Source organism: Caretta caretta, chromosome 3 (assembly GCF_965140235.1).
Source record: "Caretta caretta isolate rCarCar2 chromosome 3, rCarCar1.hap1, whole genome shotgun sequence".
NCBI classification, from domain to species: domain Eukaryota; kingdom Metazoa; phylum Chordata; order Testudines; family Cheloniidae; genus Caretta; species Caretta caretta.
Window position 1 is genome coordinate 127,818,800 of NC_134208.1, and position 27,220 is coordinate 127,846,019.

Here is a 27,220-nt window from a genome sequence, read left to right on the forward strand (position 1 = left end):
GCTCAGAGGCGCTGGTTGGGATCATGGATCCATTATGACACGTGCTGCCCCAAAGAGTTTACAATCTAAGATAACAAGCAATATGCTTATGTTTGGGGAGAGGTAGACAGTTGAATAGAAACAAATTGTAGATACCATATTGGTTATTTATGGTACAAGCTTCATTTCTTGACAGCCCAGGAGAAGTTCACACATGACCATTCATACACTGAGAATTGCCAAGTTACAGAGATGGTAGGACTGTATATTTGTCTAAAATTTTGTTTTAGGTTATGCGTCAATCATCTCATAATGAACAAAGAACCTATGGCAGGAAGTCACCTATACTTCCCGTCTCACACTTGACTGTGTCTAAGGAAACCAACTCATCTTCTTACATAAAAGGTAAGATTTCCTGCAAGCCCTACGTTTTTATGGCTATGATTTGTGGGAACTTTCCACCTGTCAGCAGTGGTCTGCAGGTGAGTGTACAGCTTCTTTCTTTTGCTCCAGGAGGAGGCAGCACCAAGTGTTGCTGTCAACGAGAATGATTATTATTGCGGCAATAAACAACGTGTTGCATGAATCTGAAAGTCAGTATTTTTTAAATGGACTCTGAAACAACACCGGGGCAGTTGTATGACTGGGCACTTTCCTAGGCCTGCACTGAGCTTTTGAATCTGTTTTTCTTTCCACACCCTGTAGGCAGATTTTCATCCACCTCAGGTAGTTCAGAGGACACAGTCCTCTTTCGCAACCAGAGCGATGAAGTTTGTAGCTCTGCATCCTGCAGTAACAATGAGGAAACACAGGTATATTTATCCATATTTAATCATCCAGCAAGATTTATACTTCAGCTTTCACAGACACCAAGCTAAATCCTAGTCCCATTTAAGTCATTGGCAAAATTACCATTGTCTTCAGCCTGCTTCATTTCATTCAGTATTCAGCCTGCTTCATTTTTCCTCCCATCTGTTGGTGCTGATTGTACTTAAAACAATATAGCGACATCTTACAAATCCCATGGTATGTTTCTCTGTGAAAATAACCCTTTATAACGATTTGTCTTAAGGAGGTTTATGTTGCAATTTAATATTTTCATCTTGACATAGGAGAAAGAAAATCTGTGCCTTAAAAGGACTGAAAAATCACTTAAACCTTGGGATCAAACAGCCTCTGTGACACTCTCCAGGAGAAACAGCATAATCCCAAGTGGCAGCAAACCAGCAGCAGAAGGTTTTTGTGCTTTACTGGATGCTGAAGCAAAGGTTTGAGCTAATTCTAGATACTGGCTCACGTACTGATCTTCGACACCCGTAGCTCCAGCCATGCAACCGTGCGCTGAAATGTTGTTTCATCAATCCAAGCAAAATAAAATACACCTGGGGCAACAGAACCCTCCATTGCAGCCTCCTTTCCTACATCACATTTCTTTCCAGGGTTAATGTTAGTTCAGGCCTTGCCTTCTGTTGCCTGATGAAAATGCATATGACCTTGTGGGGGTAGGAAGCCGGATTGTTCTCTCTGCAAGACTTGGGACTGCTCATAGCTGCAGTGCAAAGCTTAAGCAAAACTAAATATTTTTTTACCTACGGTTTTGTTGCCACAGCTGTCTTCAGAGTACGTGTTTTCTGTCATTGCCTGACATTGCTAATGTGCCCCAGAAGGCTTTGCTGCAAAAGCAGCACTCTGGCCCTTTGAAGATATTTTGGCATACACTGGCAAGCAGCAGAGAAAACCCCAAAGTGTTCTGGGCCACAGTTAGGAAATCTGGATTTGGAAGAAATGGGGAATGGAAGACAGTTAAATTCAGAGAGAAGGGGAACCACTGGTGAAAATGCCACCGAAGAAGCATGAATAATACAAAAGGTGAGGGAGGCCCTTATCTTGGCAGGGAGGGCAGAGGCATTGCTAAGGAGCTGCAGAGAGGGTGCACAGCTTCTGGAATGCTGTGACAGTTCTCGGGGTCTCCAGGATTGTGGGTCACCTTGTTACCCCCCACCCCGCCTCCAGTGAGAGGGAGACTTCCTTGTGCTTAACTGGGTATTAGCAACCTGATACCTCCAGCCTGTTAGCCACCCAAGCCCTCTCCTCTGGGCTGTGCCAGCCCTTCCTTTGCCTTGCAGCTTAACAGTAGGTGCACCCCAGTCCCTGAACTCTTTGAAGCATTTGCCCTGTAGCATCCAGCCCCTTCTCCACTGAACACTCTCAAAAATATCAGGGCTGCAGTCCCCAGGGGAACAGTGTACACACCAATTTGTATGATTCAACTCAGAATCAGCACCTTGTTTAATACTTCATCACTGAGTTTTATGTATAGTGAGAACAAGAAGTTTATTATCAAAGGTTCAAGAGATAGTGAGTAAGGATAATGGAACAAAAGGGTGATATATAAAACAAAATCATGACATGCTTTCTAGAGACTAAACTTAACTATTAGGTTAACCTCCTGTCTAGTTTATCTCACCCAAAGCCTTTTTCAGCGTCTTCAGTCAAGGCTTGTTAAGGTCCCATTTTCATGAATGTAAACACACTACCTGTTTACTTCCTAGGTGCAGGTTGCTACCTTTTGCCTTCTACCTATATCTCCAAAGTTGATTGTCTATACTCTGAGATGGGATAACCCATCACTTGCTTTTTCAGTATGCTCTTTCCTGTTGATTTCATGTCTCCCTGTTGATTTCATATGTAAATGCGCTTCCATTGTGTTAGCTTATGATGCTTAATTTACCTGCAACAGAGAAATAGGTGAATAAATATCTTTTTTTCTGACAGGACACCTGTTTCTCCACCTCTGCTGTAATACAGAATCTAAGAACATATTTTTAGCATAGATATGTAACTCCTTACGTAGTATCTTCACATCCATTTCACAGAGGTATCAATGGCCAATGTGACCCTCGCTTTCATTTAAGACCTCATGTGACATTCTTTGGTGAACCAGAACACACCAGATCAGGATATTCTTGTGACCCCCTTGCTAGCTGGAACTGAGGGGCTCTGTGATTTTGGGTGCTAGCTCACTCTCACACCCTAAACTGTCTTCAGTTGACTGTTTCCCTCTTGTGTTGCTCACCTGAATGGGTTACTACCCTGCCAGGAGAAAGACTTTTTGTTCCATTGGATTTCTGCCTCCAAAACAAAGCACGCACACTCCCTGATTGTAGCTAATATTGGTTCAGCATGGGTCTGGACACTGTGGGCCTGATTCTCACTTACACTGAGGGCCCTTTACACCGTGGGTGTAAATATAACTTAAGGCCATTTTATGCAGCCAGAGCAGCCTGAAGGGGCCTCCATGTAAATGAGAACAGGGCCCTGTGTCTCACCCTTCTGTGCCGTGCTTGTCTCCCATAGTAATGCTCTCCTGATTACCATATTTTTGGCAGAGTTGATTAAGATTAGCAAAAATATTAGCAAAACTCTATGTTCATGTAACAATATAACAGGGACTGTAATGTTTCCATAGAATTTTCGTCCAAAATCAACATTATCCAGAAGATCTTCACTATATGAAGAAAGCAAAAAGAGTGATGAGGAGGTGCGAGAAAAAATAGAGTATGCAGATGGCAAGGTAAGGGACCTTACACAGATGTCAGGGTAGAAAAGAGGTGACCAGTAGGATCCCTGCTATGGCTATGAATTACCATTACACAGGCTCTAGAGAACGTTTTATAAGAGAAGTTTCCCTTTTCCACAGGAAAGCAAAAATGTAAAGATCACACCATATGTTATGGGAAATTTGATTAACTAACGGGCTCGGAATCCAGACACCTGGATTCTGTTCCCAGCTCCACCACTGATTCACCATGTGACCTTTGGCAAGTCACTTATCCTGTCTGCCTCAGTTACCCCATTTGTAAACTGCAGATAATGACAGCTACCATCTACTGATGAAAAAGTGCTACCTAGGTGTGGTGTTTAACTGCTTGCATGGATTGGGCAGCCCTCTTTCCAATGCCATTACAGGAAGTGTGGTTGAGACTTGCACCCAGGCTCCTGCCAACTCCTGTGTAACATTGCTACAAACAGTCTTGTCCTATTAAACTGTTTTCAACACTAATTTAGGGGGGACCCATTGTCAGCTATGGGTCAGTTTTCTGGCACACACCAGGGCCTAAGGCATGAGACATTAGTTCATTCCTCATGTCCATTCAGTCCTAGGCCTCTCTGCAAATGCTACCAATGAGGGTGTCAATTAATGCCAGTTGTTTTAATGGGAGTTTCCGTGATGTAGATACTGCCTGGCTGGTGGGGACTGGCCAGAGACCACCAACTCTTCACAGTTATTATTAAGATGGGCTCTGGCAGCCTATACCTGTCACAGTTCCTTCTCACAGAAGTAGCAAATGCAGGACCTGTAGTTCTGCATCTGGAAAGGAAAAGAATCATGAAAAGATTAAGCATTTTCACCACTTCTTTCAGCTCATAAAGTCAAGAGTTCTGGGCTTGTTTTTTGTGGGGGATGGGGAGGGCTAGAGAAATGGGATAGAGGGATGTGATGGCATTAAAGGTGGAGCAAGACATTAACAGCCACCCTAATGCACTTGGACCTCTGAATAACAATACTTCGTGTTAAAGTGTCCTTCATAACAATTTTGAGTTATTTCCCAGGCATCTTTGAATACAATTACATTTAAATAAAAATATTGTCCCAAGTATCCATTACGATGCCTGTTTTGGGAAGCCTTACTTTCCTCTCTTCCTCCCCGCAAAATTTTTTGTATTCCTCCTCTCTCCTGTTCATGACTTTCCTTTCCCATGAGGAATGACTTATGACACTGGCGCCATACGGTAGAGTTAAGGCACAGCTCTTCTGACTGCCTCCTCCACTGGGATTTCACTAAATGGATTGTGTTATGTAAATCAATGCAACCTGATGACCAGAAGTAGCTGCCCTAGTGACTCCAGCAAAGTCTGCTTGGGTTAATTAGAGGTTCTGCTAGACCGCAGGTCTCCTCTGACAAACGCATCAGCTGCAAAAGAGTACACTGGTGATGTGTTCACTGTCTGCTTGTCAAGTGGTCTTGGGTGATTTCCCAGGGGCTCTCTGCATGCAGCAAATTTAGCTTCCATAGAGCTGAAGTGCTTCTAATGGGGTCACGTTGTCTGGAAGTAAAATTGCCATCTGCATATGTCACCACCATATGCCAGCTTATCAGATCAGATCATTTTGGTCCCCTCCACCCAGATCCTAGGTTTCTTGAGTGGGGAACTCAGTTTGCTCTGACTTGTGTGGACATATGTGCAGACTAACTAGATTGTCTTAATCAGGAGTCTTAGCTCACTCCAACTGTGTAGCTGCAGAATTGTCGTCCTTCATTGAAATACTGTGCTTGCCAGCACTCTGAAACTCAGACTGAATGAGAAGAAATAGCAATCTGGCCAGCCTGCCAAAACCCGCATTTGGAGGAGAGGGGGAGAGATAAATAATCTTTAGGCCTCTGTTGGCACACAAGTGACGTAGGCATTACTTACCCATGCTATAGAAATAAGCTTTGAAGGGCTGTGGCATAGCCTGAAGTCCCTGTGTTAATGAAATATTTAGCAGCAAACTCTCATTTCAGTTACACCACTGCAACATTACTGACTGCACTGAGGCTGCACTGGTGGAGCTGAGAGGGGTGTTTGGCCCATTTTTGTTTCTCTTGTGAGGTGTATTTTGTGTGTTTAAAGGTAGAAGAGGTGCTTACTGATGGCCGTCGAATCATTATTTTCCGCAATGGTACCAAGAAAGAGATCAGTGCTGATAAAAGGATGACAGTGATTACTTTTTTCAATGGAGATGTAAAGAAGATCATGCCGGATCAGAGAGTGGTGTGTAAACACTTGTCTTTTCTTTTTGTTTAAAAAAAGCACGTCAATATTTTATGCAGATTGACTAGTACTACAAGGTCCTACGTCTTGTGGACGTGGTAGAAGAAGAGTGTCTTTAGTAGAGGTTTGAAAGAGAAGCAGGGTGGCTTGGTGAACTGGGCTAGAGAGTCTACCCCACAGACAAGTGGAAAAGTGAAAAGAAGCCAAGATAGCAGTAGAAGATGGAACAAATGGAGCACTGATGCTGGCATCTTTGGTGGAGCAGGTGGAAATGGAAACCATGATACAAAGCAAAGTGTGAGACATGGCTCCTTGGGGCAGGGAGTGTCTCTTTATTATACATTTGCAGGGTGCCAATGCAATTGGGTCCTTTCCTCTAGGTGTAGTACTATTTCCTTCAAATAGGAAATAATAATGTAATGTGAGCTGGGGTGGAAATGAGCAGGTTCTTGAAGGTAGGATGAGAATGTTACACTTTATTAAGCGTGCAAAGAGGAGCAAGAGGAAGGATCCAGTGGGCAAGGAAGATAATTTTAGCAACTGCATTGATTATTTGTATGTTGTAGAGGAGAAAGCAGCAAAATCTGGACACATCCTATATGTGAGGGAAAGAGGAGAGTTGAAATATAAATATAATTACTTGTAATCCAAATACCTTAAGTTAATTCAAAATCATTTTTCTATGAGAGATTTTTTTAAAACATTGTTATAACTGTATCCCTTTATTAAAATGTTAGGAACAAAATACAAACTCTTCACTGTCCTTGCAGATTTATTATTATGCAGATGCACAGACAACCCATACCACTTATCCAAATGGCTTGGAGTTACTGCAGTTCCCTAACAATCAGATAGGTATGTGGTAGCTCATAACTTTGAACTACTTTTGAAGGAGTATCTTCTCATAAAAAATTGCCTGACTCTAACTCTGGGAGACTGGGACTTTTCACTTCACCTCTCTGTCCCTTGGATTCCTCATCTATAAAATGTGGATAATTGATATTTGCTTTGAGATCTACAGATGTAAAAGCACCATTTAGATGCTTATCATTATTTATTCTTTACAATTTTTAGTAGGTTACCATCTATCAAGTCCGTTCCTCACCCCCATGTCTTGTGAAAGAACATGCTGTAGTTTCATATAAACCAACATGACGGAGTTTCTAAATAAACTTTAAAAATATTGTTTTCTACAGAAAAACACCACCCGGGTGGCACCAAAGAAATTGTGTTCCCAGATCAGACAGTGAAACGCTTCTATGATGGTGGGCTTGAGGAAACTGTTTTTCCAGATGGCACAGTAGTAAAAGTAGAAAAGTAAGTATCCTGTGAGGTGACATGGCTGGGGCACTGAGCAGATCTATACCGGTTCTCCTGGTGGGAGGGCAGAAGGTTAAAGCTTTAGTTTGTGTCTTACAAGGTTCATTTTTACAAACGAGAGGGTTGTTTTGTTTTCAGTACATACCAGTTTGTTCGGAGGTTTCAGAAGAATTGAAAAGAGAAAGGATTTGGAGTACGAATGGAGGAAAGTTTTTACCAGAGCGAGGCATTGGGGATGATTCTTCACTGCCTTGCATCTTGTGTAGTCATTTGCAGCTGGATACAGTAGGTGTGATTTGATTTAGTAGCACTTTACACTCACTTTGTTCAGCTGTAATAACTTATTACGCAAGGGGCAAGGCACCAGAGGGTCAGGTGCATTGGGTTAGTGCATAGAGCAGGGGACTGAAGATCTGGACTCCTGGCCTCTATACTTACCTCTGTTGCCGACTCTCTCTCCTGGGGCAAGTCACTGCAAGTAACACCTCCCTGTGCCTCAGCGAAAAATGAGTAATAATAATACTTATCACCGCATACTTCACAGAGGTATTGTGAGAACCACTGTTTGTAAAGTGCTTTAAGATCCTTGGATGGAGAGTGCACTGTAAGTGCAGATTATGTTGTTCATTACTATTTGAGTTAATTTTATGTACTGATGCATCTCTGTGATGAAGGCCACATTGTGAGAACTGCTGAAAACTGCAGTCCTTCTGTAAACACTGTTACATTTGGGTGGTTGAAGATCAGAGCTGTGCTGAAACTTGTAGGGGAAAGCTTCCATCTGATGTGTTATATTCCACTCCCACTGCTGCAAATCAGATATATTCATAAGAACGTTTAGTCTCAGTGATGCATTTCTGTGCACCCTGTCCATCTCCTGCAGCAGTGTATATAACATTAGGGCTACTTTCACCCATGTGGACACAAGGAGATGTCATTTGTGTGTCCTTGCACCAGCCTGGGCCCATCCACCATAGGGAGGATTCATTTCAGGCAGCATAATTGTAGCTTCACCTCCCTCATAGCTTTCCCCTGCAGGGAGCAGTTTTAAGTTATGGCTGGGACTCCATCAAAGCCCCACTGTTAGAAGCAGCTCTTGGAGTGAGTTGATTGAGTATATCCACGCCCCTTCCCTGTCGAGTGCTGGCCACTTTGGAGGCAGCCCTGGCCCTCAGCATTGGTTTCTGAAGCTATCTATTATACTGTATATCTCCCCACGGTGTATTATCCATTGCTGGAGTCTGTCAGGATCAGGGGCACCAGAACATGGGGGACCAAGGGGTCATGGCCCTATCACTTTTTACCAACCGTAAGAGCAAGCAACAGGAGGAGGGGTGGAGAGGAGCGAGCACGGGAGGGGGTGTCTTGGTGGGAAGAGGCGGTGCAGGAGCAGGGCCTTGGGGAAGGGGCCGTGCGAGGGTGAAGGCTCAAGGAAAAGGGGTGGCATGGGGGCAGGGCCTCGGGGGGGAGGGGTGTCACGGAGGGGCAGGGCACAGTTCAGGTGCCAGTGGCCCCCCCCCGCCCAATTTTAGGGAGCTCCCACCGCTCCTGGTCAGGATATACTATACACCCATGGGGAATCTGGGCTTTTGTACATGGTTGAATACTTTATCAACTGTCTTTTTTTTCAGGAATGGCGATAAAATGGTGATGTTCAGTAATGGGCAGAAGGAAATTCACACGTCACAGTTCAAGAGAAGGGAGTACCCCGATGGCACTGTAAAGACTGTGTACTCCAGTGGCCAACAGGAAACAAAGTATTCCTCTGGCCGGGTTCGAATCAAAGACGAAGAGGGCAACATCATCCTCAATAAGAAGTGATTCATCTGCTCTAGACGCAATGTTGTATGTAGGTCATTCAAGCCAGTTTCTGGTTGAGATTGGTTATTATTTTACAGTGTAGATATGTATCCCCTGGAAGTGCACAAGTCTGATTTGTTTTCTTCCTTGTCCCTTTTCCTGCCTTTCTGTTCCTTGAAAGAATTAGGGCCTGACTGTGAGTGGTGCTGAGCACCTACAACTCCTCTCAAAGTCAATTAAGGATCAGGCTCATAAAGAGTTGTGTTCTCTAAAATCATAAATGAATGCCATGCATCTCCAGAAAAAACAGAAATTGCTGTGTGGAGAACATTTCATTTCTTCACACCAGGTGTAAGGAAGAAGGGGATGGACTAGCAGACTAAGCATATGATATGATATGCCTAGGTTCCCGTGGACCATAAGTTCACATTCCAAGTAGATATGTGGGATTGAATTTTACTTGCATTCACTGAATTTTAGTTAAACTACAGCTTTCTGGGTGGGTGCTTCTTGAAGAAGGCTTCTAAAACTGCACTCATGTCTGCCCTGAATATACATTAACCAACCCATGGTACTTTCCTTTCCACCAAGTGTTTGCCTGGTGACTTTGCCCAAAATTTCCCTTCCCTTTACTCGGGTGCTAGTTGGCTCCTCTGTCTATCCCAGAAGTGGCTGCACTTCAGTGGTGTTGTATGTATGCCCCACAGCTGTAAGGCACTTTGAGATCCTTTGGAACGACACCATATAAATGTAAAAAATATTGTTTTTATTATTCAGCATGGTAGATCCACTCAGACATGCTGCCTTAAACAAAATCATTAACGTGAATGCAGTTTATTAAGTAAAAATCTAAAGACCAGGTCCAGCTCTTCAGTCTTCAATAGAGACATATTGATTTACACTCCATGAAGATCTGGACCGATGTCTTTAATTTTACAAATATTTCTTGTTGATTCTCTCTCTCTCTCTCTAGCATTATGTAATTTCTTTTGACTCCAGCACCCAAAATGTGTAAACTCCTGCAGACTCTCCTAGCAATCTACCTTTATTCTTTCCTCACATGCAAGTATAAAATAATTGCAAGATTATGCAATTGTTCATTTTTCTGTTTTGTTTCTTGCAACTCAGAATACAAACAAATTACTGTGCAGTCTGGGAGACGTATTCTGACTAGACAGAAAGTGTATGAAACTAGTTATTTCCCATTAATATTGATCACAAACTACAGTGTGTATAAATGTAATTACTCTTTTCGAAGCATTTGATGATGAATATATTTTAATGTAATTCGGGTGTGATAACATAGTTGTATTTTTATTCCTTTTACTCCCTATGTGTAAAATAAACTATTTAGAATGGTGTGCTTTTCACTATTGTAATCTTTAATCTATTTCTACGTAGATTGTGAAAGGCAGCTTATTAAAGAAGTCCAAAAAGATCTTTGAAAGAGACCATTCTATTCCATGTCCTTTGTTACAGGGTAATACTTCTTGCTGCTACATAAAGGCTGAAACAAGGCTACATGGTTTGTCCCAAATAACCATCGCAGCAAAGCTGTCATTGAAAACTGCATTCAATCAGGTTAGGAAAAAATAGACATCGTGTTTGCATCTGCCAATGAGAAACATCAAGTTAATTCCTAAGCATCCTGTTTTTAAAAAAGTTTATTTGTCAATGAAGCAGCTTGTTTGTGCTCATTTACAGGTATTCAGGAAATTTTTGGTGGTTTTTGTTTGTCACTTTTACTCTTAAATCATGATTAAGTATCTAGAAATCTGCTTGTTTACACCATTAATTATAATCCTGTGATGGGGTGCCTGCCCCACACTGGGCTCTAAGGGGTTAATAGAGCCCCAGGGAGGCTGTGCAGGAGGCAGCCAATCAGAGAAGGGCTGTGAGGAGCAGCCAATCAGGGCTGGGCAGGCCCATATAAGAAGCGTTGCAGAGCATTCCCAGTGGAGAGGTCTGACAGCCTGAATCAGTTGCCTTTCAGGGAACATTGTAAGAGCTGCTTACCGAGGCTTTCTCTGAGGGTGTTTTTTGGGATTGTTTGTGTTGGCTACTATTAGATGCTGGAGGCATTGTACTGTTATATGATTGTTCTTATTTAAATGTGCCTAGGGTGATAGTGCTCTCTGTAAGTGAAATAAATACATTTGCACTGTGGTACAGGAGGAGAGGCAACTTCTCAAGTAACCAGGCTCTAATGTAAACTATGTACTGTAGGGCTTTACACATCAAAGTCGGGAGCTTGAATTGAACCCAGAAGTAAAAGTGCGAACGGTAAAGTCATCAAAGAACTGGTGTAAAATATTTCCTGTGAGTAATACCCATCTAACAGTGATATAGTTGCCTTGTCCATTACCTTCCACATGACCTTCATGTATAGGTTCATGTAGATGCAAAATACATTGCAGTAATCCCAACTAAAAGTTACAAAAGTATGGATTTCCTTGGCAGGCTCTTGATCCAAAGTAAAATGTCACAAATGTCTTACCAGCTGTGCTTGAATTATGGCGGGGCTGGGGAGGGAGGGGCAGGCCCCCATATACTACTTTTAGTGGTTACCTCACTTCTGTCTTATGACCCCCCCCTTACTTCTCACTAATGTTTACATTAAAGCCACCCCCTATTTTTCCACATAATTTAAGCACTACTTACCATATGCAGGTAAAAAAGGTTCTCTGGGCCAACAACTTCACCAGTAGCACCCCCAAATTGCAAACATCTTGGAGAAAAGATGAGCAAAATCTCTTTCAGGCACAGGGGCAGGAACTACTTCTGTTGTATCCCCTAGGTTCCAACCCACTAGTATCACCTATGTCTCGTCTAGATTGAGTCTCAGGCAACTCGCTCTACGTCCCTGTCCTGGCCAGGCACTAGGAAAGTGAACACTGCACCATCTGGTTCTGACGAAAATGAGATTTAGAGCTGCATGTCCTGTGCATGTTAATGATACCACAGCCCAAATCATTTTGCTAGCTCCCCCAGGAGCCTGGCACCATACTGCCTGGGGTAGTGGCAAACCAGAGCCTAGCTAGTAGAACCCTTTGCGGCTGCACTTGCCCATAGTATAACCATTTGAGATGAGATTAGTAATGAGTATTTAATGGTAATTTTGTTGTCTTGTCGGACCTGGCATGCTAGAAAGCAAACCTCAGGAGATGCTGAATAGTATAAAAGCAAAGGAACCATCAAAACAAATAGCACAAGACTAGTTTGCTCTCAGAGAGAGGGAGAAGGTGATGGCATAAATCACAAGAGCTATTTAGCTCATGCCGTAACCAGAACCCCTTCAATGGAAATAAAAACATAGTAAAAATGAGCCCTGATCTGGTTATTCTTAATACAAAAAGACAGCTCCCTACCTCTTCCTCACACTCCTCTCTTCTCTAATCCTTCATGCTGCAAAACCCCTCTGCCCTTTATTCTGACTGACAATGGCCTTTCCCAGCCACAGATGATTCTTTCTAAGAACACAGATAACCTATATATGAGTGGCTGCATACTCCCTTCTGCAGGATCAGAGTCTTACCCTCCCTAAACACACAGACCATGCCGGCCCCAAAACATCCCTCTGTGTTTCTTATTATAGAAGCTGTAAGGGGTGACTTTGCAGGGAGATAGAATACAGTTGCAACACCTCAATTCTTTGTTACCCACAGATTTTCTGGCATCAGACTAAGCCCATGGCAATTAGAATTTTGCCTCATGTTTGGAACAAAATGAGAATGTACTTCTGTAGACCATAGCAGGTGCAGTTTTTGCCAGACGGACAATTGGTGGCAGTAGAGATGCACGAGGAGCTCAGATGGTTTGGACAGGGAGTCAGACAAATATTTCAATTCAGTGTTGGTGGTGGGGTTTCTCCCTACTCACTTTATTGTGCAAAAAGTGTTAAACCAGCAATCTGATGTAAGGCCCCATAATTATGGCATAACAAAGCTGAGTAACTGTTTAACATTAGTAAGGCCCCAACAGGCAGATAATGTACTGTGTCGGTGGGAGAGGTTTTATCTGGTGATTCAAAAATGGTAGTTCGAGGTCTCAACGCAGCTCCAATATTAAATTCCTCTGTTGCTCTGGTAATTATAATATTTTCTACCTCACCAAGACTGTTCGGGATTCTTTGTTTAGTGTTTGAGCAGTGGGTTTGAAAACCAGTCTGGAACAGCATGTAGGATATTTTTGAAATTACATTTCATAAGAATTTCTGCAGAAACCCAGTTTTCAATCAAATGAATGTAATTCTATTTGGATGGTATTTCTTCACGCAGCATGTAATCAGGTTGCAGCAGTGACTGCCCAGAAGCTCAGTGTATGAGATCATGTACTGAATTCTTAAAGAGACTTGATAGTTTTATGACTATTAATAACACTGTAAACTATGGGACATGGATATCCAAGTTGCATGCTGCAAGGGGTAAACTAACCAACATTTTATAGTTATAAAGCCTCCCAGGCAGGAAAAGAAAAGCCATTGACAATGAAGGGTAGGAATTAATAAATGACTCATAAACAAAAGCAAAGATTGACATTGTTAAAGCTTTTGAAAGAATATGCAATTTTATATTTTCATTTTGAGACTATTTCAGAGGCAGAAGAATACTGTATAAATTAATTATGCAATTCAGTATTTAATTTAAAAAAATAATTTCCCAGGGTCATTGTTAAATTACAAGAGACATTTTCAAATTGTGTGTGGTTTTGCAAGATCCCTATTTCTGAGATGACTTCCGCACATACCCACCATCTTCAAACTAAACCACCAGCTAAGATGGGTCAATAGCCCAGCACCATTCATATCTGGTTATTGTCTTCCTCTTTCATTGTGTGGCAGCTTATATCCTAACATCTACTGAGTTATCTAAAAGTTAAATAATCTTTTCTCTTCTTTACTCTCTGCTGTCCTGGGGGCAACTGTTTGTTCATTAACTTGTGTATTTCTTGTATGATGCTTTTTACATCTATTCCATTTCTGGAGGCTTCAAGTGCAGCATCGTTGAAAGGAAATATAAGGACAAAATCACCTACTCGAGGGAAGGGCCTTTTGTCTTTAGTGGAGAGAAAATATGGAGGAATAGTTAATTTGTAGTTACATAACTCAGTGGTAGGCAACCGATGGGTGACTTGGACAGATGCATGTGCAGGGTGTCTAGCTCCTGAGAGCTGGTTGCTTTTAGACACTGCCTTTGATTGCGAAGATGTTTTCGGCCTGTTCATCCTTTCCCGGAGCTGTGAGGTTAGTGTTTTCCTTGGATGTGTTCTGGCCATTCTCTCCATCACTATGGCCTCCTTCTTAAACGCACCTCCTGTAACCGCCAAGAGAGACTGCACTGCAGAAGTGGCAGTGCATTCACTTTCTTGCCTAGAAGCAAGGAAATCAGGAGCACCATCTGTTGCATTTTCACCCTGTGCTGTCAAGGGGATGTGTGTTCTACCAGCATAGGAAGCTTTAGTGCCAGCCCCTTTGTTTTCTCTCAAGGTGTCAGTTTGCTTATAATTTAGCAATTCAATGATGTCATGGAGAAGTCTTTTTTTCACTGTTCTGTCGATGGAACAGTCTAGGCGCAAGGCTGGGCTGTAGTTTACTTCTAAAAGCCATGGTTTGAATGTGTCATCGATCAGAATGTCGAACCCAAAGAGCTCAAAGCAATTGGACGTCAGTGGAACAGAAGGGGTTATAGCGAGCAGGGTCAGCATTACAATGTTGTGTATTCTCCGCCACAGAAGCAGGTCGTCCACCTCATGGCTGCGTAGGTAAGAACGGAATTTGCTGAATGTCCATTTGCAGCCACGGCCGATCCCTTCTTTATTTTTTTTGTACGAGGCGCCAAATTTATTGATGCTGGTGTTTGTCAGATGGGCATAGACGTTGTCCAGAGAACTAAGGTCAAACTTTTCAGTGGCAAACCTCACTAGCCCTTCTTCATAAGTGTAAATGGTAAGGGGGCAAAAACTGGTGACACAGACATAGAGGCGGAGATCCCATTTGTACCCAGAAATAAGCAAAGGGTTACTAATGTACTTCTGCACAATGACCATGCAATCATATACAAAGTTTTTAATGTCCTGGAAAATGAGAATGCCCCTTCCACGAGATAGACCCACAGGCTTGCAAATCCAGTAGCTTGGCTTTCTGCCCTGTGACTGTCTCTCCTTAGTGTATTCTGCTATAAACTTGACATAGTCGTTAGGCATGATGAATGCCATTGGACTAAACTCGTAAAGAGATGGTCCATAAATTCCCTTCATGCGTTTCAGATGCCTTGCCAGATAGTCTTTCCTTGTGATCCTGACTGTTTCTGGATAGTGATTGAGCCTCTGCCATGGTTTAATGCTACGGTGGTCAGTCATACGGAAAGGGGAGTTCTGCCAGTACAGATTCCAGTCTGCTTCATCTTGCTCTTGTTCATCAAATTCACTCCAACCACGTTCCAGTAAGACCTCACGGACTGCTTCAGGAACGCTCTCATGGAGACGGAAGACCAGAGGCTTCAGGATGTCTTCTGCATCATGGTCATATGCCATTGTGTGGGCCTTATTTTCTGAAAAAGAATGATCAGAAGGTAAATAAATGACTGTCATGAATTGAGCTGAAATGCATCACATGTGTCTTGGCACACCCAAAGCCTCCTCTCTTTCCCATGGTTCTTTCTACCATGAATGAGCAAATTGCAATTGAAAAATGGAGTCCAAAGATTTATTTACTGCTGAAGGAGCAATTGTATGAGCCTCATGTACAATGATCTTAGTTTCAGAAAACTTTAAGGCAGCATGACACATGGCTGTCTCTATAAAATTGAATGTTCATATATTTTCTTTTGCTTTGCTTTTTAATTTAACTTGGCCAATCTTAGCGGTATTGGGCTGGCGTAGTAGACTAATGCTTTTGTAATGCACAGATATCTATTATTTTACAATGCCTTTGTTCAGTCCAATGATAATAACTTCTCCTATTAGACCTTGTCTACACTAGTAATTTATGACCCATAATTCCCAACAGTTGCCATTTAGACAAGGACCAGACATTTTACAACCATGTTTTAACCTAACCCTTGTCTGAGAAAAACCCCATTGTAGACAAAATCTTAGGACCTGATCCAAAGCCCAGTGAAGTCACTGGAAAGACTCCATTGGCTTCAGTGGGCTTTGGATCTCAGCCTAAAGTCCTGGTATCACCTGGCTGGTCTACCTAATACTTTGCTGTTACCAGTGAAACTTTTCCTCCTTCCTGAAGAGCTCCATACACTGTTCCTTCTCTCCATTTCCCTCCGGCAGAGGAGTTAATACTCCCTGGGGTTTGTAAATAATCTCCAATAGGAATTCATGTAATCTCTAAATGATGCACCATTTCAGAATATGTACCGCAGATGGTGCATGTCAGCTCCTCTGAGTTGGAAATGCATTTTAATTCTTCTAGTTTCCTGGGGAAAGTAGCAGCTTTAACACAGAATTATTAACTTTTAAATAAGACTTCCCACCCTCCCGCCACACCCACACATACCAATTAATTCTCAATCTAAAGAAATGGGGTACAACTTGAAGGCTCTGTTGCCCCTGCTGTCTGTGGAGGACACAAAATCCCAGCGGATATCTGCCTTGGGGGGGGTATTGCTGCTTCTGTGTCAGTGCTCTGCCCTTCCCCAAAACCTGCTGCAGAAGTTCCTCTATGTCTAGAAAGGGGACAAGACTGCAGTTAGGGGGAGAATAGTTCCACAAGGCATCATCTCTGCCATTGAAATCCATGCCCTTAAGATCAGCATGAACTTGCCTATTTTACCACTCCACACTCTGAAATCCCCCAGGATGGGGTCTCCAGGGACGGACATTAAATTTTACCCTTGGAATGTAACAACATTAGAAAATAAAAGAAGAAAGGAATTTTCCTAATCACAACCCTTAGGCTTTGTCTACGCTATGCCGCTTTTAGTGACAGAGCCGTGCCGCTACAGCTGTGCCACTAAAAGGTGTCTTTCAGTGTGTGGGGTTTTTTTAACACCCCTGAATGACAAAAGTTTTGTCGTTCACTTGCCAGTGTAGACAAAGCCTTAGTATCTGCACAGGTCTGACATTGCCCAAGACATGCACATCCGCGATACAGCGGTCAGTCCTCTGCTCAACCTGTTTTCAGACTGACATCTTGGTATATTTTTTGAGGTTGAGAATCTCTCCTCCTGAGGTTTAAACTCCCAACTTTTGAAACAATCCCCAGAATGTAAATGCCATACATTCTAAATCTCCATAGAAACCCAGGATGTGTGTATACCTCACAGCATTCCCTCACCCCCCTTTCCTGTGATAGAATATTTATGGGGACATGGCAATTTGTCAAAACTGAAACTTTTCACCGAAAATGGTTGGCTTCACAAATGTCCTTTTTTGAAATATTTTTGAACAAAAAAATTAAATTGTTGAAAAGTTCTATCTTTTTCAATTGAAAAGAAAAGGCACAGTTGAAATGAAATGTTTCAATTGACCTGATTTGAAATTTTTTTCAGATTTTTCAGTCGACCAACATATTCAAGATTTTGACTTTTTGTCCTGATTCAGAATGGGAAAAAATTTCAAAACCTCAAAAAATTCTGCAGGATGGGAAAATCATTTCCCACCCTACTCCAGCATTCAGTGACATTCTTGCCTGATGTATATGTATTGGTTCCCTGAGCCTTGTGCTGTGGTCAGCTGGCACTGTCAGCTCAACACACTAAGTATCTTTCTTTTGTGAGCTTTAACCCTTGTCTACCTTAGAGAAATTTCATTGTTGCCACTTGAAACAGGTATGAATGGTCTGGTGCTATCTGCAGTGGTGCATGAGTCATGAGCCACGTGCACAGGACAAGTTAGGACTTTAGGAAGAACTCAGGACCAGTTCCCATCTAGGTTTGACGTGCCGCCCAAACCGTGGGACTGGAGCCAGGCCTGCTGGGAAGAAGGAGCCAGGTTAAAAGGCAGATTGTGCTGTTCAGACAAGGGAGAAAGCTGACAGGCAGGGCAGTGGCTGGGAGAGATCTGGGGACAGCAGTGGTGCTCTCCAGTGACCAGGCATCTGAACCGAGGCTGGAGGTGGTGCCCCTGACAGGGAACTGGGAACAAAACCCAGGAGGGTTTCAGCAGAGGATTGATGGCAAAAGGCTGAGGAGAAGGGCCTAACAAGAGACAGACATCATAGGAAGTGGCCCTGGGAAGCAGCGAAGCAGCACTTTACTGCTTTGAGACAGCCAGGTGCGTCATGGGAGGGCCCAAGGGCTGGACCCTGCATAGAGGGAAATGGCTGTGTACACGCGGGAGGGACTTGGGGGAAGTGGCGGGAAGGTGAAGAATAGTGTGATCCCTGTTGAAAGAGGACAAGGAGAATCACTGTCCAGCAGGAGCAGAGACTATTGAGCACCCATGAACTAGGGCTGAATTTCTTCATTTCATGATTTCTAATCCATTACTCAATACTATTTATAGTAAAACAAAGTAGTTAATAAATAAATGAATATTTTTTCTGTTGTTTTGCAGCTGAACTTATAACTTCTTTCTCTCTTGTGTTTGAGCCAGAGATGGAAGTCAGCCAGGTCCAGGTTTGGATTGAGGACACCCCCTGAGCCCCTTCAGGTAACTCAGGAATTCCTCCTCCCCATCTCTCTCCCACACATAAGGCAGAGTCCTCAGGGGATGTACCACTCTTGGGAGGTGGGATTGAGGGGAACCATGTGGGTACTAAAGCACCCTAGTGATGTAAGTAGATTTACTTGGGTATATGGAAAAGCAGCCCACCAGTGACTATTTTCTATTCTCTTTAAGGTCCCAGGAGTGTGGTGGACACTGCTGAGGCAGAACACACATTGCCATGGCAGCCTCCAGTAATGTAAGTACATGTTAGTTATTGTCTTTGCCTCCATCTTCTTCCCTAAAGTTCCATTCTCTCTTATAAAATCGCCTTGGTAGATACCTATTAATCATCCATTTTAAAAGCCCTGGAAAGAAACATTTGTGCTGCAAATTTTCTAGGCTCTGACTCAGCTTCCCTGACAAGGAATACTAAATTCCAAATAACATTTAACTAAATTGACCAAGCTTGACATCTCTGAGTCATAGTTTAAATGTTGCAGTAAGTTGCGTGTGTGTGTGATGCACTGATCAGTAGTGCAACTAGCAACCCTTCATTGAAAGGCACTGTATTATATGACTACTGAGTACAGTAAATGCTGTCACAATGGAGTCTGAACTAACACATTGTAAATTACTCATTACTGGCTGCTAACACTACCTAAACAATAAAGCTGTTGACAGTGGCTTGCTCATGTCAGGTTGCGTCAATGGAAAACCTTTCGTGCCATTTACACTCAGAGGGAAGTTGACTAGAAAGACAAGTGCTTTGCAAGCCTAAACATAAATATCAACACCAAATACCTTGGAAACTCAGTACCTAGTGTATATGGAGCGCAAAAACAATAAAAAGATTTCAGATATAAGGAACACAATTTAAGCACAACTGGAGGAGAACTATCATCAAGTGATCACCTAAATGCGTGAACACAAATTTGACTACTTTTTTTCCTATGGCTGTGTGAATCACTATACAAATGTCCTTTCATTCAGATGAATTTGCCTGAGTTGCCCAATTTTCTTTTGCAAGTTATGAAAACATCATAATTTTAAGCTCCATCTACTTGCAATCATTGTTGCCCAGTGCACTGGTAGTAGTTTCCATTCAAAGTTAACAACTGCCCACAGCTCTCACACAGTGGTCTCTGAGAGGCTAATGTATTTCCTTGTATTTTAAATAAAAGTACTCGTGCTGCCGTAACGAATAACTGGATGCTGATGATATTGCAATGGCCACCGCTGCGCAGGTGTCCAGCTTTAAAATTTCATTTTTGAAATTGAACGTTTCAATTGGAAATGGTTTTGTTTCAAAAAGTTCTTTAATGTTGTTTTTAAAATTCTAAAACATTTTAAAATGGTCAAAATTGAAATAGCATATTTTGGTTTGGTCCAAATGAAATGTTTCATTTGACCCAAACAATTTTTTTTCTTTTTACTTCTCAATTTGTCCAATTTTTTTATTATTTTTTTTTATTTTGGTGAGACCCAAAATGAATTTTTTAAACTTTTTGAAATTGCCACTGAATCAAAAAATCCATTATTCACCCAGCTTTCCTGGCTAATTGATTTCAAGACCATAAGGGACCATCAGATCATCTAGTAGTCTGACATCCTGTATATCAAAGGCTATCAAATTTGACCCTGTTACCCCATATTGGTCCCAACAACTTGTGTTTGACTAAAGCATATCTTCCAAGGATGCATCCAAGCTAGCTCAGATAACTGATTTTCTTTGAACAAAAGAGTTTTTGTGACATCAAATCTAGCAATAGCTGCATTATGTTGGAATTAATATTGTAAAAGCCATTGTACAATGGACAAACGATGTATTGGACAGGTGCATACTAAATATTTATGTATTGGCATAAGGACAATAGTAGAGAGAGACTTACCAAAAACCCCTCCCTTTTCTTACTCTGCCAGTTGAAATGCAGTTGAATTCAGCATCTTACAAATCATGACATCTCTATGAATCTGGTATGAAACAAAGAAGGCTTCCAACCCTTATGCTCTCAACCCCTGTTGTGTGTCCTCCATCATCAGCTGGGAATGAAATCCTTTTCACAGGATTTCCCCTCCCCGCCCCCCCAGGATAAATTCCTTCTTTCCCAAGAAAGGCCAAGGACTAGAAAGTGCTTTACATACACACGACTGTACTCACCAATTCAAAATGGGCACATACCTCTCCCACTGGTACATCTACACTTCTGGACAGGTGCATTCTCTGTATGGTAATTGTCCTCATCAACAATGCATGCTGGCCGGGACACTCCCAGCTCTAGGTAGAGAATCAGAAAACATCAACATACACTTGAATTTTCAAATACGAACAGAAGGAAACCCCCTCTTTATGCTTGCAAACGCCAAAGTGGGATTTGCAGGCTGCCTGATTCAGCAGCTACAGCTGTCTGATTGGTTTTTCTTGCCTGGATGTCTCCAAGGGCAGGCCAAGAGGGTTGAAGTATTGTTGCCTAGCAACACAAAGTAGCAATCCTGTACACAAAGGCAAAGAGTGACAGCATCATGGAAGTAGGCAAAGTGGTTTATTGAGTCCTTTCAACTTCTGTCACCAGCCCATAAGTTCCTCTTTCTCTTCTTTAATCTCCATAAGCCAAAGCCAGCCAGCCTTGCTCAGGCAAAACTCCCCAGGAGTCCATGAAAGCCTTGGCTTAGTAATATCAAACTTTAGCTTATGTTGCTTTTAATTCATTCTCCTCTGTGGTTTCATGCGGCGCTGTGATGGGCTTTGGTTTTTATGTGTAGGACTCTCACTGCAGTCACTGGACGTATGTAGACAACGATTAATATTAATGGTATTCAGTTTAATTTAGAAAGTCAGCTGGTAAATTAGGATGCCCCGCCTTCTGCCTCCTCTCCTCCCTCCGCACCCCTAGCCCCCGGTGACTGCTGCTGCTTGGGCCAGGGCTCTCATCACTGCCCCCAACTCCATATCAAACTTCTATCTCAGCTGCGCTGAACTGGGAAAACAGGATCACAAAGTGTGAGACCAGGTCCCAGAGGGAGAAAAACTGGTGACTTCCCTTGTCCCCATCATCTATTCTCTGCTTCCCTCCTCCAGCTAATTCAGTTCTGCTCCCTTGCTCCCCATTTCAGTGTCTCCTCAGCCTGGGAACTCAGCATCTGTCAGGAGGCACTCAGCAGCTTGCAGGGGGTGCTCTCCACCTTGCAAAGCTGTGAGCCTGCATAATATTTGTCTGGTATAAACATTTATCATGCACAGCATTTAGTGGCAGTCTGCTTATAGACGGTTTGCTGTCCAGGTGACTAGTGGTTATCTTTCCAGTACCTTCAAGCCTGCAGCTTGTACATATTGGGGTTGCTCAGCATGCGACCAGAATGGGCACTCATTAACCTCATACAGGTGGAGTCAGTGATAGAAGCCTACTGGGGTGAACGCAGTTATTGCTGGTGGCATTATAATAGATTGGCCATCAGCCAAGCATGAGTTGAGAGGGGATGGAGATTCCAAGTGAGTCCTGCCTCTGGTTCAGTTCATTCCATCCAAATATTATTCGCCTGCTTAGTACCCGGTCAACCAAAGCAAGGCTTGTGGAATGTTCCTCTGGAAGGCCAGCAGCTTCGTGCCACAGTGATACCAACTGTCACTTTGTTTTCCCACTGGAGCACAGAGGCCTCCCTGGCTCAGCCCCCTACCAATATTTTGATGTCTTGAGTCGTGCTACAGCACAGGCTCGGTTTATTAACTTTATATTAAATCACCACAGTTCTAACTCACTTATGGGGTTTGCTCATCTATGGCCTAATTGAAAAGTTCAGGCTGCATAGATCAAGTCTGATAGTTGCCTCTGCCAGACAGCTCAGCCGTGTTATTCGCATATGAGGCTATCATATGCTTCACCTCACTCTGCCCTGACTAAGGCTTCTCAAATTAACTGTCAAGCTGGGTATGTTTATGGCTCCCATTGCCATACTATCTGAACTTATTCTCGCAATACCCCTGTGAGGGAGAGGTGTAATTATCCCCATTTTACAGAGTTGGAGCTGAGGCACCGAGATATGTGACTTGCCTATGTCACACTGGAAGTCTGTGACAGAGCCACTAACTAAACACAAATCTCCAGTCCAGTGCCTGACCCACAAGACCATCCTTCCAGTTCTGACTCTGCCTCACCTGTGCTGAGATTCCCAGATACCAGCACCATCCAGTTGCTTACTGCCTGCTTCATTCATTGTAACTTCAGTTGGAATCTATGTTGTCTGTGGCAGGCCATTGTGGTGTCATTGCTTGACATGTCCACAGCATGAAAAATATCCAGATAGTTTTGGAAGGAAGGAGAGGAGGTAACTGAAAGTATTTCAATAGTATGGTGATAGAAAAAACCTGCTGTATCAACAGATGCAAAGTTGCATGCACACAAATGGACATTGGGCTGAAGGACACTAAGACAGCATGCAAGCTCTGTGCATGCAAAATGGGGTAGTGTGTTATCACCTGTGTATTTGCAGTGAGTGTGTTTGATACGTAAAGGGCAAGTTGAAGATGAAATAAAGATTCTGCATTCTGGGGAAGCAACACCTGTTAAGAATATGCAACAGAACGGTAAAGGAGTCAGGAGGTAAACTAGATGTTATTGAAAGTCCATCTGTAATCACTGAATGTATGGTGAACATTCCTGAGGATTCCAATGCTATAATAGTTTAGTCACAAATATAATGAACAAAGTGATTAATTACAAGCCTTTTTTCAGAATTGACAGAGCCATCAGGGAGGCAGAGCTGTAAAGGAGCTTGCCTGTTTTTGTTTGTTTGTTGTTTTTTTGCTGGACATAATGAATTATACTTAATTATAAACTAGAAGGTAAATAAAGGTATAATATGGAACGCTAGACAGAACATGAGTGAAATCTGGACAGGAATCCTGGTACTAGAAAATACTATTTGAGGAAGGAAAGTAGTGTGAGAAAAAAATTGTAAAAAGGAATACTTCGGGGGGGTTTCCCACATTAATCTGATTATTTCTTTCTATCTTCTTGTTACATCCACATTTGTTTTTATTTCATTAATGCCTCACTCTCATGGTGCAGTTAATAATTGAACCTATTAGTCTCAAATGTTAGATTTCATGGTATTACACAGTTTATCTTACAATGTCATTTGTTTCCAGGTGTGTGCTAATCCTGATGATTGGTAGTCAGTGTCTTCAATTTTTCTTCTCTTACATTTTGTTTGCTTTACAAAAAGGATTATTTCTGCTGTTACACGACTAATAATAATCATTGATTTTGGACAATACCCACCTGCCAAGGTGCTGGGGACACTGTTCAATAATTTAATGATAGCACAAAATAATCCCAACAATGTAATAAAATTCCAAACAAAAATAAAATGGGGTTGGGGAAACCCTGCATGGTACTTAGCAGGAGGGACAAGGTGACTGTGGTTATGATTTTTTTAGAAATGTTGATGACCGACATTTTGAGTGGGGGTTGTTTTAAAGTGGCAAGGGAGGAGGTGAAGAAAGGAACAATAGAATCATAGAATATCAGGGTTGGAAGAGACCTCAGGAGGTCATCTAGTCCAACCCCCTGCTCAAAGCAGGACCAATCCCCAATTAAATCATCCCAGCCAGAGTTTTGTCAAGCCTGACCTTAAAAACTTCTAAGAAAGGAGATTCTACCACCTCCCTAGGTAACGCATTCCAGTGTTTCACCACCCTCCTAGTGAAAAAGTTTTTCCTAATATCCAACCTAAACCTCCCCCACTGCAACTTGAGACCATTACTCCTTGTCCTGTCCTCTTCTACCACTGAGAATAGTCTAGATCCATCCTCTTTGGAACCACCTCTCAGGTAGTTGAAAGCAGCTATCAAATCCCCCCTCATTCTTCTCTTCTGCAGACTAAACAATCCCAGTTCCCTCAGCCTCTCCTCATAAGTCATGTGTTCCAGACCCCTAATCATTTTTGTTGCCCTTCGCTGGACTCTCTCCAATTTATCCACATCCTTCTTATAGTGCGGGGCCCAAAACTGGACACAGTACTCCAGATGAGGCCTCACCAATTTCCAACAGAGGGGAACGATCACGTCCCTCGATCTGCTGGCTATGCCCCTACATATACATCCCAAAATGCCATTGGCCTTCTTGGCAACAAGGGCACACTGTTGACTCATATCCAGCTTCTCGTCCACTGTCACCCCTAGGTCCTTTTCCGCAGAACTGCTGCCTAGCCATTTGGTCCCTAGTCTGTAGCGGTGCATTGGATTCTTCCATCCTAAGTGCAGGACCCTGCACTTATCCTTGTTGAACCTCATCAGATTTCTTTTGGCCCAATCCTCCAATTTGTCTAGGTCCCTCTGTATCTTATCCCTATCCTCCAGCGTATCTACCACTCCTCCCAGTTTAGTATCATCCGCAAATTTGCTGAGAGTGCAATCCACACCATCCTCCAGATCATTTATGAAGATATTGAACAAAACCGGCCCCAGGACCGACCCTTGGGGCACTCCACTTGATACCGGCTGCCATCTAGACATGGAGCCATTGATCACTACCTGTTGAGCCCGACAATCTAGCCAACTTTCTACCCACCTTATAGTGCATTCATCCAGCCCATACTTCTTTAACTTGCTGACAAGAATACTGTAGGAGACCATGTCAAAAGCTTTGCTAAAGTCAAGAAACAGTACATCCACTGCTTTCCCTTCATCCACAGAACCAGTAATCTCATCGTAGAAGGTGATTAGATTAGTCAGGCATGACCTTCCCTTGGTGAATCCATGCTGACTGTTCCTGATCACTTTCCTCTCGTGTAAGTGCTTCAGGATTGTTTCCTTGAGGACCTGCTCCATGATTTTTCCGGGGACTGAGGTGAGGCTGACTGGCCTGTAGTTCCCAGGATCCTCCTTCTTCCCTTTTTTAAAGATTGGCACTACATTAGCCTTTTTCCAGTCATCCAGAACTTCCCCCGTTCGGCACGAGTTTTCAAAGATAATGGCCAATGGCTCTGCAATCACAGCCGCCAATTCCTTTAGCACTCTCGGATGCAACGCGTCCGGCCCCATGGACTTGTGCACATCCAGCTTTTCTAACCCTAGTCCCTAACCACCTCTTTCTCCACAGAGGGCTGGCCACCTACTCCCCATGCTGTGATGCCCAGCGCAGCAGTCTGGGAGCTGACCTTGTTCGTGAAGACAGAGGCAAAAAAAGCATTGAGTACATTAGCTTTTTCCACATCCTCTGTCACTAGGTTGCCTCCCTCATTCAGTAAGGGGCCCACACTATCCTTGGCTTTCTTCTTGTTGCCAACATACCTGAAGAAACCCTTCTTGTTACTCTTAACATCTCTTGCTAGCTGCAGCTCCAGGTGTGATTTGGCCTTCCTGATTTCGCTCTTGCATGCCCGAGCAATATTTTTATACTCTTCCCTGGTCATTTGTCCAATCTTCCACTTCTTGTAAGCTTCTTTTTTATGTTTAAGATCTGCAAGGATTTCACCGTTAAGGCAAGCTGGTCGCCTGCCATATTTACTATTCTTTCGACACATAGGGATGGTTTGTCCCTGTAACCTCAATAGGGATTCCTTGAAATACAGCCTGCTCTCCTGGACTCCTTTCTCCTTCATGTTATTCCCCCAGGGGATCCTACCCATCAGTTCCCTGAGGGAGTCCAAGTCTGCTTTCCTGAAGTTCAGGGTCCGTATTCTGCTGCTTACCTTTCTTCCCTGTGTCAGGATCCTGAACTCAACCAACTCATGGTCACTGCCTCCCAGATTCCCATCCATTTTTGCTTCCCCCACTAATTCTTCCCGGTTTGTGAGCAGCAGGTCAAGAAAAGCTCCCCCCAGTTGGCTCCTCTAGCACTTGCACCAGGAAATTGTCCCCTACATTTTCCAAAAACTTCCTGGATTGTCTATGCACCGCTGTAGTGCTCTCCCAGCAGATATCAGGAAGATTAAAGTCGCCCATGAGAACCAGGGCGTTTTGATCTAGTAGCTTCTGCGAGTTGCCGGAAGAAAGCCTCATCCACCTCATCCCCCTGGTCCGGTGATCTATAGCAGACTCCCACCACTACATCAGTCTTCTTGCTCACACTTCTAAACTTAAGCCAGAGGCACTCAGGTTTTTCTGCAGTTTCATACCGGAGCTCTGAGCAGTCATACTGCTCCCTTACATACAGTGCTACTCCCCCACCTTTTCTGCCCTGCCTGTCCTTCCTGAACAGTTTATAACCATCCATGACAGTACTCCAGTCATGTGAGTTATCCCACCAAGTCTCTGTTATTCCAATCACGTCATAATTCCTTGACATCACCAGGACCTCCAGTTCTCCCTGCTTGTTTCCAAGGCTTTGTGCATTTGTATATAGGTACTTGAGATAACCTGCTGATCGCCCCTCATTCTAGTATGAGGTAGGAGCCCTCCCCTCACAGACGTTCCTGCCTGTGCTTCCTCCCGGTATCCCGCTTTCCCACTTACCTCAGGGCTTTGGTCTCCTTCCCGTGGTGAACCTAGTTTAAAGCCCTCCTCACTACGTTAGCCAGCCTGCTCGCAAAGATGCTCTTCCCTCTCTTCGTTAGGTGGAGCCCGTCTCTGCCCAGCACTTCTCCTTCATGCAACACCATCCCATGGTCAAAGAATCCAAAGCCTTCTCTCTGACACCACCTGCGTAGCCATTCATTGACTTCCACGATTCGACGGTCCCTACCCAGGCCTTTTCCTTCCACGGGG

General features: G+C 43.2%; 2 protein-coding genes across 3 annotated transcripts in view; one reads left to right on the forward strand and one right to left on the reverse strand.

Annotated features, from left to right (window-relative positions):
• LOC125633959 (centrosomal P4.1-associated protein-like) overlaps window positions 1-10,341 on the forward strand; it is a 71,291-nt gene extending 60,950 nt beyond the window's left edge. For both annotated transcript variants that reach the window (XM_048844013.2, XM_075126859.1), the window contains exons 14-21: window positions 270-384; window positions 685-791; window positions 1,092-1,247; window positions 3,449-3,553; window positions 5,656-5,796; window positions 6,567-6,651; window positions 6,993-7,113; window positions 8,748-10,341. In XM_048844013.2, coding sequence (XP_048699970.2) covers window positions 270-384; window positions 685-791; window positions 1,092-1,247; window positions 3,449-3,553; window positions 5,656-5,796; window positions 6,567-6,651; window positions 6,993-7,113; window positions 8,748-8,937 — 1,020 coding nt within the window. In that variant the 3' untranslated portion in view covers window positions 8,938-10,341. The remainder of the gene's footprint in view (window positions 1-269; window positions 385-684; window positions 792-1,091; window positions 1,248-3,448; window positions 3,554-5,655; window positions 5,797-6,566; window positions 6,652-6,992; window positions 7,114-8,747) is intronic.
• Window positions 10,342-12,827: 2,486 nt separating this feature from the next.
• TTLL2 (tubulin tyrosine ligase like 2) lies at window positions 12,828-20,377 on the reverse strand. Its single transcript, XM_048844012.2, is given in 4 exon segments — window positions 12,828-15,464; window positions 16,459-16,525; window positions 16,528-16,592; window positions 16,691-20,377. Coding segments are annotated over 4 exon segments (1,875 nt in total). The 5' UTR covers window positions 16,749-20,377; the 3' UTR covers window positions 12,828-13,779.
• Between the last annotated feature and the right edge of the window lie 6,843 nt (window positions 20,378-27,220).